Raw genomic sequence first — 18,726 nt, 5'->3', positions numbered from 1 at the left:
GCTGGTGAATGTGTTCAGGATCATTTATTTAGCTTGCTTATTATTAACAATTTAACACTAACATGAAGACAGATGGATAATGGCATGGAGATTGGCGAGCGGGCGGGCATACACTGTCGTCCCTGCTTTGCTAGTGCTTTGTCATCTGCTGCTTTTTGGGGCACTTCGATGGGACCACCTTGCCGTGCATCCGAAACCTGGCCGCCTCCCGGAACGCAACTGCCAGTAGCAGAAGAAACGCCAGATACAATGCGTACGGTAGGTACGGTTCCGCGTCGCGCAACACGTAGAAAGCTTCGAGAGTTCTGACGATGTAGGGTGGCAGTTCTTTTTGATGCTGGAAACGTGAAATGGACGGAACAAAGACACATTAGAATCGAGGGCATCACTCACGGAAGGCGGCTTACATATTCAATCCAAAACAACGGTATCAACATTTCGCTGAATCGTGAAATTTCCCAGTTAAAGTGCGTCAGCTTCGGAATGGCCAGGTTGGTTTGCGTTCGGGCGCACTGATCGAGCGGGATGCCGAACGAGGGGTCCGCAATGATGTAGCTGTGGTGTAGTTCCCGGTTCGGCTTCATGCCCGTAATTTTGTGCCCCGTGGTGAAGTTACGCGCGTAGAAGTGAGGACTCGTAGCCACAATAGGAACATCTGATAATCAATACAAAAAGCGTTAGAAGTAGGTTTAGTTTATGTGTATAATGTTTCAATGTTTCACAGCACTTAAATACTAGGAATAAAGTATAATATTTTTGCCCAAAGTTCAATTCCCACTTGCAATATCAAACAAAAGCTAGACGCGGAAAAAATCTTTCACCATCAGTTCAGCACGTTCACGGAAGATCCGTATCTCCTCTGTTGACGGAAATCGAAATACCAGGGTCGACAAGATGAACTTGAACAATAGATAACAAATTGATGAGCTGCATTGCAGTACACTCACTCGCACATGGCACGACGATTGGATCATCTAAAGCCAAGTCTCGTCATGTTTGAAATACTTCTTGCGGAACATAAAACCTCTTCCTAGTGCGTCCAACAATCTAACCAACAGCGAGTGTCGCACATGACGTATATGCTTCCCAGTTAGCGCAATGTAAACCCTAACGCGTATCTGATTCAACGGATTTTAAACACATGCAACCAAACAATCCCTCCCAATTTTAACTTTGCCTTTTCCTCCTGCTCATTAGCAGTGTTTTGGGTTCACTTTTCGTCATCGCGGCTGCGACGGCGAACGTAGGTGATTAGTGTGTTTTGACGAGGAAAGGATGAAAGCTTTCAATTGCGACGGAAAAACGTTCCGACCACGTTCGTTAACCTTGTCCTAGATTAAAGAAATTGGGTTTGTTGTGGTGGGAGCGTTACACATTTTTGCTGTGCATATCGTATCGGTTCGTACAATAGTCGATACAGGCTCGTTGAACGCGATCGAGCAATAACGATCGTATAATGATCATAATTAATTTCGTTCACAATCAAATCATATTTCCTATCGTTGGTAGAAGCAATTAGAAGCCAACAAAATGAATGTGATTTGTTAAAAATGTGAGAAACAAACCTGAAAGCCTTAAATTTTGAAGTTATTGACTATGATGGCTACAGTTTTAAAAATTTTCATATGATTGGCCCATCTAAGGTCTGCTAGAAACAGGTTGCCAGTCCCTTATTTTATTATCATTACAATACACTGCATTACTCTTCAAACGTATTGTAAATTAATTTGGATGTTTGAGCTCACCAGAATTTATTCAAAAAATCTATAACGATGTTATATTATTTGTAAATCAAATTAAGCGTACGATCTACATCCTTATATCATGCATTTCGTTTAAGACAGTGGGGTGAATGTCTTCGTTTTCAACGCGCTTCTTGTTACATCAGAATATTATTAAATCGCATGCAGGTGTAACTCACCATGGGAACACTTGGACGTATCGGTCATTCCGTCCTCCAGCAGCCCGTACTGTCCCTGGTAGCAGTCGGCCGTGCTGTTCGGTAGGCGATCGTATGAACTGTCCGGCAGGACGTACTTGTACCCGGTGAGGGACCCTTTCGGCACCCGTCGATCGAAGTACAGCGGAACCGCTCGGCACAGCGTCTTACGCCAGTAGATCAGTACGGACTGTTCGTTCAGGTACTGCTGATAGGTTGCGCCCTCCGACGAGTTGACGATGGACGCAAAACAGTCACCCTCGGCCAGACTGAATCCTGGCACCGTAGGCTCGTACTCGTAGGTGTTCATCGCGAAGAATCGCTGGTGGCCGTGACGCTTTCCGTACAGCACATTGACGTGATCGACACTGTCCTCGTACATCTGGGAACAAATTTGATTGCGAAGCGGTTACCAATTACCAATGAAGGTAGTTCAGGAGTTGATGCAAGATTCTTACCGTTTTCAAGATGCCCACATTATCCGACGGGACCATCGAGGGTACAAATCTCCGGACCTGCTCCAAAAAGGTTGGCTTAGTGTTCCAGAGATAGTCGTAGATGGTCATCCGGCTAAACACGCTATCGCCGGACACTGCGTAGACGATACTGAAAGCCTTCTTCTTAAGGTAGCTATCGTCCTCTACTTTCGCTGCTGCACCCTGGTTTTGAAACGATACTTGTTAGATTCTCAAGTGGCGCGGAGAATCTTCTCCCGAAACCTACCAGCAACGAGATGTTGGGTACAACAATCGTTCGGTTTAGGATGCCCGGGGTGTTCCGTTCCGGTAGGAACTCCAGGCGTCTCCTGGTGACGTACGACATCGTGGAGTTGTGCTCGTGAAACACCACATCGGTGTGTTCCAGTATTTCACGGTACACGATCGGTACGATTTCCTCCAAGTGCAGCTGGTCGTCCAAACCATGCAACCAGCGGTCGGAGTTGGTAACGTTAAAGATGAACATCCGGCATGTAACCTGTCACGGAGAGTGGAAACACGCTGGTAAATGGCGCTAATCAAGAGCATCCGTGCGGAAAAGATTACTTATCAGTAATGCGATCAACAAAAAAACCGGCTTCGATGCCGGGTTTGTTCGTACCAAAACATCCGTCGTGTCCTGCCACCATTTGAAGTAGGGCATGTACTGGCGCATGGTTAATCGATCGTCCAGGATTAGTTGTGTCGGTTTGTGGATGTGAAAGAACAGTCCCATGGTGAAGCACGCGATCGCTAGTACGCTAGTTACACTAATGATGCACAGCGCTAGGGTTTATCGGAGGGAGAAAAAGATAGTCGATCGGTATAGTATTTATTATGGGTTTGCTTTCACATGCCAACGCTAAAATTGTAAATTGCACTGCAGCGATTATTATTCACGCCCAATCCTCCGCCCAAAGATTTTATAAATTTCGTGAAATAATTATCACGTCAATTTCCAGCAGTTTTGTGTAAGATTGTTATACAGAAGAGATCATTTACTTTTTTATTGAAATATCAAACTTTCTGTTTTTCAGACATCTTTGTTATTTTGCTGCATCCCGATTTTTAAGGGTTTCTTGGGTCATGGAAAATTGCTATGGCAGTCTCCAATATAGGTTAGCGTACATAAGAATGACATAAATTGAGCATACTTCAGATTTTTAAATTTTCAGATAGAAGTGTTCAGTGAAGAATTTTATATTCTAATTACTTAGTACTTGGAAGGTGTTCTAATGTTCAAATCATTTGTATTTCTAAGTCTAAGCTATTTTAATTAGTAGTACTTGGAATTATTCTAATGTTCAAATCATGTGTTGGCTCCTTAAGGGGTATAGATAGTTGCAATCTATAAAAAATATACAGGCTTTACGATGTATTCCGAAAACCTTGAACCAAATGCTTGCATGTGCGCATGGAAATGTGATTAGAGCGGCGACCTGCTTCGACACATTGTTGGTTCTAAGCGCGCATTTCACACGCTGATGACGAAGTTGACTTGTGCCGATTGTGATAGAATCACCTCGACTATACATATTATTGCATAAACAACAGGCGCTGGTTGGCGCAAACCAATTGGTTAGCATACGAAGAGTTTACCAACAAACTAGCTGGTAAACAAGAGGTAAACGCACTCAAAGTGCAGCGTAGGCTATGTACTAGCTCGCACCGGAAAGCCACCCTTTACCACTTTGACCAATTATAACACAAGTTGACATCATCTAGCCGAGTCAACTATTTCGGCAACCGTCACAAACACTTTCCTAAAAACCGTGTAAAATCGTTCAATAAGTTGGTATAAATAAAGAACCGATAGTTGGACAAGAGAGCCAGTTCATCGGAGATACTGATAAATTAAACCTCGTGTCTATTTATTGATTTCTCCCGGAACGTCGAAGTCCCCCTACCCGAGGTAAGGCCCGACGCTTCCCAACGTTCCGTACCGTGTATTTGGGAAACACCTTAAGTGTTTCCATGCTGTCCGGTCAGCAGAGTCCGCCCGCGACTCATGTGCGCGTAAAAGTTCTAAACGGTTAAAGTTTGCGACGCAGCAAGTCCACCGCCTCCACCATCTACCACACGATGATGGATTGATGGCAGCATTATGTGTTCATCGTACGCAACGCAACAGCGTACACCGATACTGCTTTATCAAAAAGCACAGCAGCGGTTCGTCTTTCATTCTTACGTATCAAACTGCTCCAGCAGCAGTATCACTATCAACGGCGTCAAAATAGCGGCCGGTCGCATCGGTAAGGGGAACGCCGGGAATGGCTAACAAATCCCGTAATAATCACCACAACAATAACATCGTACACCGAAGGGCATCTCCCTTTCAGGGCAGATAAGCAACTACCAGGGGGAAATGCAGGTGGTGGTTGGTCCATGTGCATTACGCATATCTGAAGGCTCGGTATTTTGGCAATAAATCCTCGAGTACTTCAGATGTGCCCTATGGCCTGTTATCTCCGAAATGGTAACAGGTAAGTATTTGGACATGTTATGTTTTCTGTGCTATTGAAGGAACTTCGTGCATATAACATTGATAGTTGTTATCGATGCATGTTTTCACTTCCTTCACCTTTTGCTATCGGTAGGGTATCACCACGAAAACAACTTCAATGATGCCTATTTTCAAACGATTTTTCTAGGAAATGCCGAAATAGAAACTCATTTACTTCTTTGTACGTTAATATTACAAAGTTTTAATACAAATGTTTGATTACCAATAATGTTTTTTAGCTTTACAGACTCACCTTATGTAATCTGTTCTATTATTTTTTTTTTAAATCTTTCCTGTAGTCAAAATATAATCTTTCCAACCGTCGTGGGATTCGCTATTTATAAAGTTCATGCCAGCTTTATAAAGTATACTTAAAGAAAAACTCTTTAAAAATACTTTAATTACTTAATGGTGTTCACCAAGAATAATTTGTTAATTAGATTCCTTCCCCTATTAAACTCGTATGTTTAAATCAAAAACTTAAATGAATCTACGATGCTGATACTTCACACGTTTTACAGTTCATTTGATTAAATCGGTACGAATTTCACCCACTGTTTAGCTAATCCTGATTTAATTATTTCAAGACTAGCTGCCTCGAATACTACCTCCTACTATCCTGTTGAACTGAAATATGCTGAGAAAAATGCCATAGTACAACTGTGATAGACAGGAGCGTTACCTTTGGCGTCGGTTGGTTTCCGCTTAGCTGAAGGTTCCGGAGGTGTTTCAGATGGTTTTAATAACTTCACATCCATCGTGGTTAGTTTTTCAAATAGACCGTGACTTTATGATTACAGCACACACAACTATTAATGTTAGTTCACGTTCGTTCGGGGCACTGACGGAAACTAAACTTTACTTTTCACCCGATCAACTTTTTGTGATACAGGTACTTTTAATGAATCAGATTCTAGACGTTTTTGAAAGTCTTAACGTTCTGAGCGTACGATTGCGACTGAAAACCGGTAATCTTGGACGTCTCTGGGACCAAAACTCAAATACGCCACCGCCCAGTATCAACAGCGCGTACTCACAACTATCGCATCCCGGCCTTATCAGGGGCTATAATGTTCGTGGTGTTACTTGTGCGCGCCAGGATCAATCACTTAGCTGTTTGTGTATTGCATGTTGTTGCTGTCAGTGCTTCGATTGCGTTGGTTGATAAGTTCCTGCAAACGACGTGGAGGAGGGTGATAGAGCTTTGATAATGTTACACATCAGATGTTATGCATAAACAAATCGTCCTAACCGGCAGCCCAGTGAATAGATTACATGGGAATTGAGTGGGGGAAAAAACATAAAAACAATTCAATTTTTCTTTCCTGAATGAATATCAAGATGCTTGAAATCATGGAAAAAAATTTCTGTTTACAATGTTAGTTTCTTTTTCGGTGCTAATTTTTATGATTTACAAACATTCCACCGTTTTCCTATCTCAAATCAAACAGTAGGCCAGGGACAAAAACGACAATGAACGAATAGAGATAACGTTAATCATACACCAAATAAATGGTAATTATAAACATCGATAGGAAAAGCCGCGTGTTTGTCGGTCTAACCGAACTCTATTGCATAAGCCATCGTCATCGTTGAGCCCCTAGACATTCGTGCCATTTTCCTTATCGCCATAACGCAACTCACTATTGCCATTGATATTGAACCTCTTCTTTGGGAGAATTTAGCGCAAAACCAGTGACCACCAACGTGCCGCGGTAATTGGGGTAAAATGCACCGCGTCATTCGAAGCATCCTTTGCGATGGAACAGTTACAGTTCAGGGACACGCTTGCCTTCGGGGTTTGATGATAGTGTTGCAGCACTAGGCCGGTTGTGATGCGCACAGGTTTCTCTCTATAATGATGGGCTGAATTTTCAATTGATTAGGGATCATTGATAAGATGTATGGTTGTTTTTTATTAAAGTTGTTTTATTTTTATCCTCTTTGTTCCACAGTAGAAAAAGTAACACTATAGCCGTTCAGGGCGTCTGTAATGCGATACATAAAACACATTTCTAGATTTTCCTACATTCGCCCAAGGGCGACGCGGGTACTCGCGCGTGTGCCCCGAATGCTTCCAATCGAATTCTGAAGCACGCGTCACCACTGTTCAACCACTGTGACGCGATTCCCGTTGCGATAAAAGGGTTGTTTTTGATGCAGCTTAAGCTTAACTATATGCGACCGCCTGTGTTTATGGTGTATCTCATTGAATCCCTTATTTTCTGTTTGTGATTGTATTGTTATCCCCATCTGTCCTTAGCCACCGTACCTATTTATACACTTACAAGCTAACATATTACATTACAGTTCATACCGGGTAAAAGGGATAAAGGCGTAAATATAGAGGGTTCTTAGTAAACCAATAGCAAAGAGAAAAAAGGAGGGGGAAAATAGAAAAGACAATACATGTATATTTGGCAACTGAAGCATGCTTGTGAGCTGCATTTCGTGCGATTTTGTGGGATGTGTTTCACATTTAACACACTTTTAAACGAAAACGGATCTAGTAGCTTGTGATGCAGAGCAGTTGTGTGCATTGTATCGCATGTTCTCCTAGCCACGTGTGCGCAGTAACACGTGTGCCAACGTCGCATCCAGACACACATTGTCGCTTAATTTTAAATACACTGATACGGGTGTGAACTTTTAATTTACAGGTCGAATACAGAAATTAAAATTTCAACAAATATTTCACAGGATCCCGCAGTTGAGCAAATTAATGGTTGGTGTGAATTTATGAAATAAAGACATGTTTAATATTAAAAAAAAACCTTTCTAGAGCACGTTGGCAGCAGAACTACCTGTACTCGACTTATTCATCGTTTCGTTGTTTTTTGTATACATCACATCAAATGGTCGAAGGATTTGCGAATCGATTTTCCCTCCGTTTGTCCTATCATGTACGCTAAGCGTAGTAGTCAAAATGTGTCCCAAAGTATTTCGTTGCAGTTTCGTTTTGTGCCTTCACTCCCGGCGCGGACATCATCGCCGACCTTTTTTCTACCAGTCGGTGGAATCCACCCTTCTTCCCCTCTGCAGCTAGGAAATGAGTTACGCATGTGTATGTTCCTGCAGGGCTTAGAACATTTCCCAGAAGTGTCCCCTTAGCGTACGTCCTAGCCGATAGAGTTTGAAGTACTGAGCAAATAATATCCCACATAGCCGATCCTAGCCACTTGTATCCCCCCCATACCATAGCTTCCCGAGCGTTCCGAGGAAGCTTATCGTCTCTTCCACCACCAGCCCGAACGCGGTAGTGGTTTCCTGTTCAGTTGGTGGGTTAGCGGAGCCAATAAGCTCCCATCGTCCGACACCTAATGGCGAATAGACATCCTGGTAGTCAAGAGTTTGACTGCGTTTAGCTAAGCTTCAATTCTATCACCAACTGCACCCTCCCTTCTTAATTGCTTTTACTGTTCATGCCACTGTCCATCTTGGCCTTCTTCTTGGCCTGATCTACCGACGCGGTCGCCAGGTAATTTGAACCCTCCAGGTGCAGCGTGCTCTGGCGGTGCGACTTTCGGACGAGGCAAATGACGGCCACCACGAACAGGAATCCTCCGAGGCCGAACAGTGCGATCGTTAGGATGAACTTGGCCCGCGGCGGTATGTTGGTGGCCACCTTCATCAGGTCGAGAATCTCGTCGGGCAGCGAGTCGATGCCTTCCTCGAACCACAGGATCGGGAAGACGATGTCGGGGAAGTTGGCGACCTGCTTGATGTCGACCACCTGGCTGACGGCGAGATTGATCTGGATTCGTGCGCGCGCCCTCAACGCGGTACCCATGTCCTGTGGGAAATTTTTGGAAAAGGGAAAACATTACATGTTAAGAAAAGGGACGGGAGAGACTTTAATGCACTCTGACATACCGGTTGCACGTCGATGAACAGTTGATGCTTATCCTTCTCGGGTGGAGAAATGCCCTCCACTGCCGTTCGTAGCGTTTGATCAGCCATGTAGAAGTGTGGGAAGCTGAGCAAAATCGGGGAATCTGTGGAATGGGAATGTAAAATACTCAATTATTGAAAGATAAACTAAAACATTGACACTCCAAAATGGTTTGATTAATAACCTTTCGAGCTAACAGAATTTGTATCAAACCGAAATGGGTTGTAGATTTATCGTCGGCACTACCGGTGCACGTACTTACCGTATTGGCACAGCGAAACGTTGAACAGTCCGTGGGGCGCACAGGGTGGGCCGGCCGGGCAGTAGCACATGTTGTTGGGATTCTTCTCCACCGAGGCAAACACGTCCGGCGACGGGGTGAATCGGTAGCCCTTGACGCCGCCCCGGACCGTCACTTCCTTCTCGAAGCTGAGCGGCAACAGTCGGCACAGGTCCTTCTCGTACACGTGCAGCGTCGAGTTCTTGGTGATGCGCGGCGGGAAGATGGAACCGTCCGTGCCGTTCAGCCGGTTGCACTGCTCCGTCTGCCAGTGCGTCTGGTGCGAGCGGCCGTTGTACTTGTCGATGATGCCGTACTGCGTGATGTCGTCCACTCCGGTCCAAACAGTCACAGTGTCCTGTGAGGGAGACGTCCAAAAATGCATAAGGCTCAATTATCGTAGTTTAAGACAATTCAAGCAACGGAATCGACTGGAAACATAATGATCTTGAGGCAGACTTTATGAGTCGCATGAGTTATTTACTATGTTGATAAAGTCACAATGTTGATAAAGTTGTAAATGTCACTTTAATTAGCACCATTTAACGCACACATTCCATTCGTAACTTATACAATGCTAGATGGGCGGTCGTAATTTGCATCAAAAAGGTATTCGATACCGTTGACCTTATTTTAGAGCTATTTTGATCAAATTAAAACCTGTCTCCCGCCCTTTAGCCTATGCTATCCCACGGAAGCCGAAAGACATCAAAAGCAACTTGGAGTTAAAGCCAAAAGTCCTTGGCTTTTTGTTTCGATTTCTGTTTTCTCGTTTTCTGTCCTTGCCTACTTAACGTTCGTTTTCTTTTGCCTTTCCTTCTTGGTAATCCTTGACCCTTTAAATATATCATATTTGATGTGATGTTATCATTCGTTTCAATATCGAAACATATCACCGACAGTTGTTTGAAAGTCAGATTTTAAAAACAAATAAATGACTTCAGCCTGCGGGGCGTGCTATTTGCTATTCAGTCACGGTATATGCATTGTCCTCTGTAGTTGCGCCGTAACAAGGCAACAGGGTGTTAAATGTCACGCTGTCAGTACTATGTGAGTGCTCTTAAATACCTCCGCAAGGGCGAGGTAAGTGGTGGGCCTGTACAAATAGCCTGCCCGTGGTCCATTATGAAGATGTCACACTACAATTTGCAGCATCACGATCACGCTCGATCGATCGCTGGCCCACGGTGTGTACCTAACCTATCCGACCACGTTTTAGTAGCAACCGCCTACTAGGTGACTCACCTTCGATGTGCTGTTTTTGCCGTACATCAGTCCGAACTCCTCGTACGGTAGCTTCTGCTCCTTGGGTACGACGTCCTTTGCTAGCTTGAGCAGCGGATCCTCGTAGCCCCACAGCAGCTGCCCGACCGACACCTCGACGAACGGTTTGATCTTCAGAATGTCCATGATGCTCGCCATCGCCAGTCGTAGAAACCTGTTTCCGGGGCAGATAAATGAGCATATATCAGTGTGCTGTCTGGCACGTGGAGCTGCCGCCAGTCACTGTGCGTCGCGCCGACCGGACTGTTTGATTTGTGGGGTAATTCTCTGTTGTTTTCCCAGCAACCAACCGAACCCGGACTCACCTTGCCGCGTGTTTACTCTGCGATGTGGCGCTCAGCATCGGAATGTTCGGCACGATGACGACGTCGTCCTCCAGGCCGCCGGATAGGTCCTCGTTGAAGATGTACACCCGCTTCTGGTTGTAGCTAATTGTGCCGTTCGGGTTTTCTCGAATGTTGACCTTTTCCCATGTTTGACTGTACATTGGCCAGGCGTCGTCGGTGAACAAACGTGAAAGATGGCGAGCAAACAGAGTAAGGATAATTATTGGACTGATCTCTCGATCGAGGGGAGAAACTGATCTGTACTCCACGGAGCAATTAAAAGTAAGCAATCAAACGTACTGGAATTCCCCGTGTGTGTAATGTACAACAAACCGGAAATGGTTGGGCTCCACGGAAAAGCAATTAATTTCGCAACTATCTTCAAGTCTCGATAACAGACTTAATTCTGTGCACTTCTCTTACAAGCTTTTGCGTGAATTGAGTAAGTTGGGCCATGCAAACGACGAAAGCTACATCCCCTAAAGTCGTTGTCATCTTCTGCGATATCAGTTTCGCAAATCTGCATTTTGTTTTTCAAACACCCCGGGATTTTGGCAGACCGAGCGGCGAACGAGGAAGATCTCGCGACCAAGCCTGCCACTAATGACATGCGCATTTGCGCTTGGCTGTATCTACTATGGTGATCGTTTGACGATTGGCGCTGCCACTGTGTAGACATCCTACTTGCAACATCCCTTCCATTTAGGCTCTGGCGAAAAAAATAGGTTGATAGATTCTGACCTTCACCTCCTGCCTGGAAATGTGTATCATGTGGCGACATCTTTTGCCAACCGGCCCTCGTTAACCTTGGGTTACGTGCGGATAGCATGAGTAGATTTGACTAAACACATAACAAACATATCATCAAAGTCGTTGAGCAAAGTTTTATGATAGCGCTACTCTAGCGGCCATTACTCGGGATATATAAAAGACATGCGCACGTCGTAAAATATGAAATGGTCGTTCTTATGACCGAGGATATTCTTAAAAAAACAATTCAAGTCCATAGCATCAGATGATCTTGTTGCAGATTACGTCCATAATACACGAGTCACACATGATCCCTGTTGGTATCTTAACGTTGGGTAATTAAATTTAATTTATGTGCAGCAGAATTACGAAACCCCTTCTTCAATTTAAAAAAAAATAGGATTTCTTCCATGAATGTTTGATTAGTTCAACAATTTAATTTGGTGTTCTTTAAAAATTGTCAAACTTCAAAAAATATTTGGTTATGAAAGAAGTTAATTAAAGGAGTAGAATAGAATACTTTTTTTTCCATTTTCACTACTATTTTAGACAGTTTTGCTACCCTGCATGTTTCAGTAAAGTTTTAAATAGCTGCACAACATCTTATAGACAAACGATAACAGGAATAATAGTCTAGCAAACATCAAGATTATGTAAAAGTTGATGTTACCTTCAAATGACTAGAGATTTTCTGATAAAGGCTAGCAAATGCAGCAACAACTTGCTGGTGAAGGTCCAAAGATCGAGTTAGGAATACCGAATGCATTGTACTTTTGTTGGTTGAATGTTAAAATACATGCTTTGAATAATTCCTGGAGATTCTATACCTTTTATAGCGTTTCAAGTCGCAAAGAATAGTAGGCCCTGCTTGGTTACTTACACGTAGACGTAGGGACCCAGCTCGTCCAGGATGGGCTTGGTGCCGTTGTTCAGGAACTCATCCGCGTTGGTGACGTTGTACACGAAGATCCGGATGATCGGCTCGACCGGTGGCCGCGACCACCATCCGAACGATTGTCCGCCCACCCGCAGCGCCACCTGGTGGTCGATGATGGTCCGGATAAACGCCGTGAACCCGAATGTGACTAGAACGCCCAGCACCAGCAGACTGAGGGCAAACGCTATCACGAACCCTGCAACGAAAGGCGGAAAGGAAACGAGGGTTTAGTAAAGGAAATGCCAGCGATTAGACTTTGACGCGGAAGGTTAGGCTCGATTGACGTATGATACCGGAGTGACCCCCATGTGTGGCTCCCACTTAGGTGTTGGGATTAAGCTTTCTAGAAGTTGACTCGGGGAAGTTATGTCACGTTTCATGTCTCACTCCCTTCAACTGTCGGATGCAATTTTTCCCTAGGTGATCATGAGCCGGTTCCGATGCGGTTGCACAAGTGGAAGACATTGGCGATGGCAGAACGGAGATTTGCCGCTTAGCAAGACACCTGACCCGGGTGATAAGTCGGCGCAAGGTCAAGTACGTCCGGGGTAGACCCTCAGTTCGTTGCAGTTAATGCAAATTAATCAAACTTCAATAACACCAACTCCGTTTGCTAAACGCTGTTGGCCAGTGTCGATACGTGGTTGACGTGTGTGGCCTTAATACACGCAGGTAGGGTGGTGGGTGACGTGGGATCCATCCTGGCCATCGAGCTTGGTGCATGGCAATGATGCAATGCGCTTATGTCGGCACTCGGTATGTGGCTTGTACCGCCGTTTGTGGAACACATTTTTCCTCAACGCCTATCCACTCCCATCCGCCATGCCATTTCCCCCCTCTCCCCTCTTTTCTGCCCCGCACTCGCCATTGTAGTTGCGGGCGAATGGCCCTAGGCCGTAAAAGATCTCGGTCCAGCTTACGCCTGCTCCGCGGAGCTGTGGTTGGAAAAGCTGGGAAAAGTTCCCACCGTCCGCGGGAGGGCAAGATTGGTTAGTGGCTTCGGCGGACAGGTAGGGCACTACATCTTGGCAACATCGGTGGCCAACATTTGCGGTACCGCACACTTGCACTTGCGGCTATCAGAGCAACCGGCATTGTTTTACGACCGGCAAGTCGTAAACCGGTGGGAAAAATGATCCGAACACCATCCAAAACGATACAGCATACTTCACCCGAGCCCCGAAAAACCCGATACGTCCCGGCACTCGGGTTGTCTACGAGAGGCCGCCGGTGCGGCATGGAGCAATCATGGTGGGTATGCCGTTTGTTTTGTCCGCCATCAAGCCAAACATGTACTGCAGGTTTGTTTTCGGTTTCACTTTCGTGACCCGATTGCTTTGGAGTGTGTCCCACACGCTAAACCGTAGCGAGTTTGTCCTTAAATACTCGTCTGATTAACTTACTCGTGAGAGCTTAATTAAATCGGAAATCCAGAAAGATCTAGTCGATTAGACTGTTTAGTAAATAAGATTGCAGGCATTACACCGCGGAGGAGAGCAAAAGTTCGTTCATTCGCTTTGTTAGCAGATGTTTAGACAATATATTGTGAATGTAGACAAAAATCGTTACTTCGTTTCGTTCGTTCTGGTTAGCAACTCTAGTTTGAGTTGGATAATTTTGAATGCAAGAGTAATATTTATTCTTGTAGTTTAAGTTGTTAATATAGTTGAAGTGGGTAGTATTGTCATTTACTTTCATCACTTTAGCGACCAAACCAAGATAGATAAGTTTCATTGAAGCATTTGTAAGATCGACATTAGTTATCAAATTCTATTGTAAAATTCAGAATGTTAGCAGTGATGAAACATAAAAATTTGCAACTTAGTCCTACTGGTAAACAAAATCTGTAGAAAAGATGATTTTTTCAATTGAAGGTCCTATCTGAATGTATCTCTCATTGGTTAGTCTTACATTTTTTATGTATAGCATCTTGCTTCTTTGTATTTTGAGCCGTCTATTTTTTACTGCACATTTGTTTATCGTCCAATGTGTTAGCATACTTCGACAGGATGATTAGCACTGACGTGCAATAACATTTTTCAGTTTCTGCGTGACTAAACTGGTACCCCAAGAGCATAAGTAGAATAGAAATCGGTCTCGCTTAACCCCTGAGCAGAAACAAAAAAAGAACTTTGGCAAACAACCGCTCGTTGATTTTAATGATTCGCTGCAAACCGTTTTTCTTAAGAACTTCTGCTTCGCGTACCACTTTCAGCCTCGCAGTACATTAATTATCAATTAAACCTTGATCGTGTTCGAGCTTTCCATGCTAATGGATTTACGGTGCATCTAGCGGAGATTACAGCAAAACGACCATTACTTCCTTTAACCCTTCGCTCGACGATGGTGCGCTGGCTGCGCGTAATGAACCATTTCTTGCACACATTGTGTGTACACTTTCTTAAGCTGAAGGTCTTGTGGGGGATGAAAAAACCCTCTAACGTTTCTGGTCGCGACCATTAGGCCCATTCGAGCTGGCCAGTCACTATCATTAACCGGAGAGCCTCGCTTCGTCGCTTTTGTCGCCGCCTAATTGATATCGGCTGTCCTAGCGTGACCCTGACACGGCCATCAAAGTTATCCTTCAAATGCCACCGCTCAACTCCGCGATCCAGACGTGAAAAAATCACACTTCGTCGACGCAGAATTAAGACGCACGGCTTAAGCGAACACCACAGCGCGGAATGCCGTCGAGAGGCTGAACGCAAACTACAGACACAAAAACCTGTCGCGATCTTCTTCGCAGCCATCTTGGAATAAACAGATGATTTTTGGCTTGATTTTTCCGGACATCCCGCTTGGCTTGCTTCGGATTGAATCTTCGATTTTTAATTGCCACCTCAAACGGGTCTTTGACCGGAGAGGGTCGAGATAAGTCCAACATCGAGTTCCCCATGTTCCGTTCTAAAGACGATGGTAATTTACGATCGGTTGTCGAAGACCGGTTTGATTTTTTTAAACTTAATTCCCGCAAACGGAAGTATCGGGCGGGAAGCGCGGCGGAAGAAGCTTATCATTGACTCCATCTGGAAAATTCTACGCCATCCTTGACGCTATTTGCATTAATAAGTTCTCGATTTGAGGAAATGGCTTTTTTGACGTCAATGCCAACTCAAAAATGCTAACTGAAAAATTTGCATTGAATGGTTTTTGAATAAAAGAGCTATAGTGCAAGAAAATATTATCAAATTTGTATACATTCATTAGTAATTAGTAATTATTAGTAATTAGCAATTAGTAATTTGTTAACAAACGTAAAATTTATTATAAATGGCAATTTTTCGAAGATTGTTTATGAAAATTGAAATTGTTTTTCAGGATACAGGTTTTTATTTTAACTTAAACAACTCTCATCGCCATATTTGATAGTTGAATCAAAGCTACTTGAAAAGGACATTTTTTTTAATAAAGTAGAGGAAATGGGAGCCGAAGAAACATAAAGAAACATACGTCTGATGCATCTACTAACAGTTAAAGCAAAATATTTAAACATCCCAACCGTCGGATTTGGTTCAGATTTAACCGCCTTACTAATTCCGTAAAAGATTACTTAGGAGATGGTAACATTGAGAGCTGGGGAGCCAACTTTTTATCTTCAAACTCTATCTGAAGGCCGGTCAAAGGTTTATTTGAATAGCCCATGTTGTAACTTAACGCAATTGTTTTTATCTATGAATCTGTTTTCTCACACCAGCGCGCGCTCGCTCTCGTTCGTGCCATTTATTGCTTTCTCATCGTGGGAACCCCCTGAAAGCATCCCTCTCTGCCTCACGTCGAAGATGATTTCTCACCCTTCTTGGTCCGCTATGTGCCAGCATTCAACAGGGCGAAAGGGGTTGGAGCATTTTTGGAAAATCCGCAATGTGTCGCCTTGAACTGCGAGGTACAAACCCAACCCAAAGAGAAAAAAAGTGTGAACTCTCCCCAAAACTGTTTCATTTGCCTAGCGTGCGCACGTCCGCGCACCGTCTTATGTCGTTACCAAAACACCTTTTTTATGTGTGCCATTTTTGCTTTCTTTAGCGCGGGCTCCAGCGCGGACCTGAGCGAAGCACCTTACGCAATGGTAATTTCTTTCCATTAACCTAGCCACCAGCACCAACACACCAGCATCGGGGCATCGGGCGACCACAAACTGCTGCTGAGGCTTGTTGGAAAGAAACCGGATTCATTACGTATGGGTCAGCCCCGAATGCCGTGGCAGCCTTCTGTGCTCCGAGTTGCGTGGACTCCAGCAACATAAGAGTCGGAAACTTCGGACGATCACACCACCACCGACAGAGACGGACGGCTTTGGAGCACCATAGTGTGCACAAGACCTCAAACCAATAGACACGCATACCAATAGCCACCCAAACAGTGGGACAACCACCACGAATGCGAACCACGGAACCTGTGTCTGCCAAATCTTTGATCGAAAGATTAACGCGACAAAATCGTCACGGAGTCACGGTGGAAGTCTTTGTCGTCAGGTGGTCCACGGGGCCGAGAGAAATGTGGAATTCAAACAAAGAAACAGCTCGACTTGAAGTGAAAGAATGGATGAAAGTGACACAAAGCAGGGGGGAATGAAATTGAGGAACAAATAGAAAGAAAAGTACCAGTGTAAAAGGGGTTGTATCGCAAAGAAGAAGATGTTGTGGTTAAAACTTGTAGAAAACAACGAAAAATTAAAAAAAAACTTATATATTGACACGTACATACGAAGTTGCGTCGATGGTTTTTTACAAGAGTACACGTTCGGTGAAACTTGGGAAGAGATAATAATTTATGTGTTTAAGGAGGGCTCTTGGCCAACCTACATTGGAATGGGACAAGGTTGACGCCTAACGATTTAAACCCTTCAATGAAAAAATAGGTTTTGCTAAATGGTGGTCTAAATCATGTCACAGGTAGACTTATTTGTTTATGAGCTATATTCAGTTTAAAATTACATCGAAGTGTATCAATTAAGAAAATTGTAATAATCAATGCATCCATCTTTTGACATAAATACAATAAATTCAAGATATTTTTTCCATTTGTTTTTACATATACTGGCTGAATATGGAAATAACTGATCGATTAAGCATTTTACCAACTGTTAAACACCGTTTAATATTGTTAACTGCTTGTATGTTGCATAATTTTTGTATGCTTTAAGTAAATGAAATCTTATTCTTCGAACCAATCGTTGCTAGCTACTTGCATCAATTTGGTAAATCATTTAATTTACTTGGAACTAAATTTAAAATGTTTAATGTTTATATTACAGAAAAATACTCCAACGGTTTGCGCAAACACAAATGATCGAACATCTTTTATGTTGCCAAGAAATTCAAATTTATGCAATTTTGGCTTAGAAAAGAACGTTAATGCGCCTAATGCGAATAATAATAAGGTTAATTTAAATATTGCATCAGTAATAACGAGATCAAAGTTGAAAGAACAGGTAGAAGAATCTTAACGAAAGCAATTTTAATATTTTGCTCTTATTTGAACAGAAACAACGTAACTGTCAAATGATTTTATTCGTAGTTATTCTTTTGCTTGAAATATTTGAATGCTTCTCTTTAAGCTTGTGTCTCCTGCTCACTTCTTAATGCTTTATTTATTGAGGTAGAAACATGTAGAAAAGACCTGAAGAAGAGCCCCGCATTATCCCCCGATGTATATGTATCCCGCATTTGTTAACCACTCCCTCCCCTGCAGATACTTACACCACTTTCGAAGAAAAGCGCTGGACAGTTTGGCGCATAACCGATTGCTTTGGCCGTACATGTTTTATGTTTGTTTGTTTGTTTGTCCGGTGTGCTGCTGCTGCTACTGCTAGTCGGAGGTGGGCGCGTTTTGCCAATCCAATCCGCGCAGGATGTGGTTTCTTTTCCGCTCGATTTTCGAACGCTTTCGCTACGTTGGCGGAGAGATGAACGGGTGTTAGGCGAGGAAAAAAGAAATAGATAGTTCGATTGCACACTGGGGGCGAAAATTTCTACGCGCCGGAGCTTGGGCAGGGTATGTACGTGTGTGCAACACTTTTAATCAATTTCTTTTCATTTCCCCCTGAAACAGAATCGATGATTGCAATCGGGTTTTCCTTTTAATGTCGTAGTTTTTCACTGTGTGTCTATCTTGTTTTACTACGACGCTAAACGGTATCACTTGGTAAGATTTTGTACACTACCCTTGACGTTTTCTTCTTGAGGAAAGACTTCTTTGTGCGTTTTCTCCCCTAGGCTTGAGTCACGGCAAAAGAAATAGTAAAACAAGCCACCGCCACGATCGATTATATCCCGATCCGCCATCGAGTGCCGACCTTGCCAAGCCACGTCCGGTATACAGGTTTTTTGGCTTTTTATA

The 18,726-nt window shown here is 43.7% G+C and overlaps 2 protein-coding genes across 2 annotated transcripts; both read right to left on the bottom strand.

Annotated features, from left to right (window-relative positions):
• Positions 1 to 130: 130 nt before the first annotated feature.
• LOC131294321 (scavenger receptor class B member 1-like) lies at positions 131 to 5,676 on the bottom strand. Its single transcript, XM_058322368.1, has 7 exons — positions 5,601 to 5,676; positions 3,038 to 3,201; positions 2,663 to 2,914; positions 2,398 to 2,598; positions 1,922 to 2,321; positions 408 to 655; positions 131 to 337 (listed from the first exon to the last, which is right to left on the bottom strand). The coding sequence occupies exons 1-7, from the start codon at positions 5,674 to 5,676 to the stop codon at positions 131 to 133; spliced, it is 1,548 nt and encodes a 515-aa protein (XP_058178351.1).
• A 2,645-nt stretch (positions 5,677 to 8,321) lies between these two features.
• On the bottom strand, positions 8,322 to 18,147 carry LOC131287771 (scavenger receptor class B member 1-like). The gene is made up of 7 exons (XM_058316858.1): positions 18,087 to 18,147; positions 12,331 to 12,583; positions 10,680 to 10,853; positions 10,336 to 10,528; positions 9,073 to 9,448; positions 8,792 to 8,913; positions 8,322 to 8,711 (listed from the first exon to the last, which is right to left on the bottom strand). The coding sequence occupies exons 1-7, from the start codon at positions 18,145 to 18,147 to the stop codon at positions 8,322 to 8,324; spliced, it is 1,569 nt and encodes a 522-aa protein (XP_058172841.1).
• Between the last annotated feature and the right edge of the window lie 579 nt (positions 18,148 to 18,726).

This window comes from Anopheles ziemanni, chromosome 2 (genome assembly GCF_943734765.1).
Source record: "Anopheles ziemanni chromosome 2, idAnoZiCoDA_A2_x.2, whole genome shotgun sequence".
Taxonomy (NCBI): Eukaryota; Metazoa; Arthropoda; class Insecta; order Diptera; family Culicidae; genus Anopheles; species Anopheles ziemanni.
The sequence above is the reverse complement of the archived record's forward strand: the minus strand, read 5'-3'. Positions and strand labels throughout refer to the sequence as shown.

Bases quoted from the DNA above. Each gene is read 5' to 3' on its own strand.
- LOC131294321 (XM_058322368.1), bottom strand. From the start codon at position 5,676: ATGGATGTGAAGTTATTAAAACCATCTGAAACACCTCCGGAACCTTCA. The intron at 2,915-3,037 runs GTACGAACAAAC...TCTCCGTGACAG, and splicing joins AGGACACGACGGATGTTTTG to GTTACATGCCGGATGTTCAT. The intron at 338-407 runs GTAAGCCGCCTT...TCACGTTTCCAG, and splicing joins CGTTGTTTTGGATTGAATAT to CATCAAAAAGAACTGCCACC.
- LOC131287771 (XM_058316858.1), bottom strand. From the start codon at position 18,147: ATGTACGGCCAAAGCAATCGGTTATGCGCCAAACTGTCCAGCGCTTTT. The intron at 12,584-18,086 runs GTAAGTATCTGC...CTTTCGTTGCAG, and splicing joins CGCTTTTCTTCGAAAGTGGT to GGTTCGTGATAGCGTTTGCC. The intron at 10,529-10,679 runs GTGAGTCCGGGT...CCCCGGAAACAG, and splicing joins CAGAGTAAACACGCGGCAAG to GTTTCTACGACTGGCGATGG.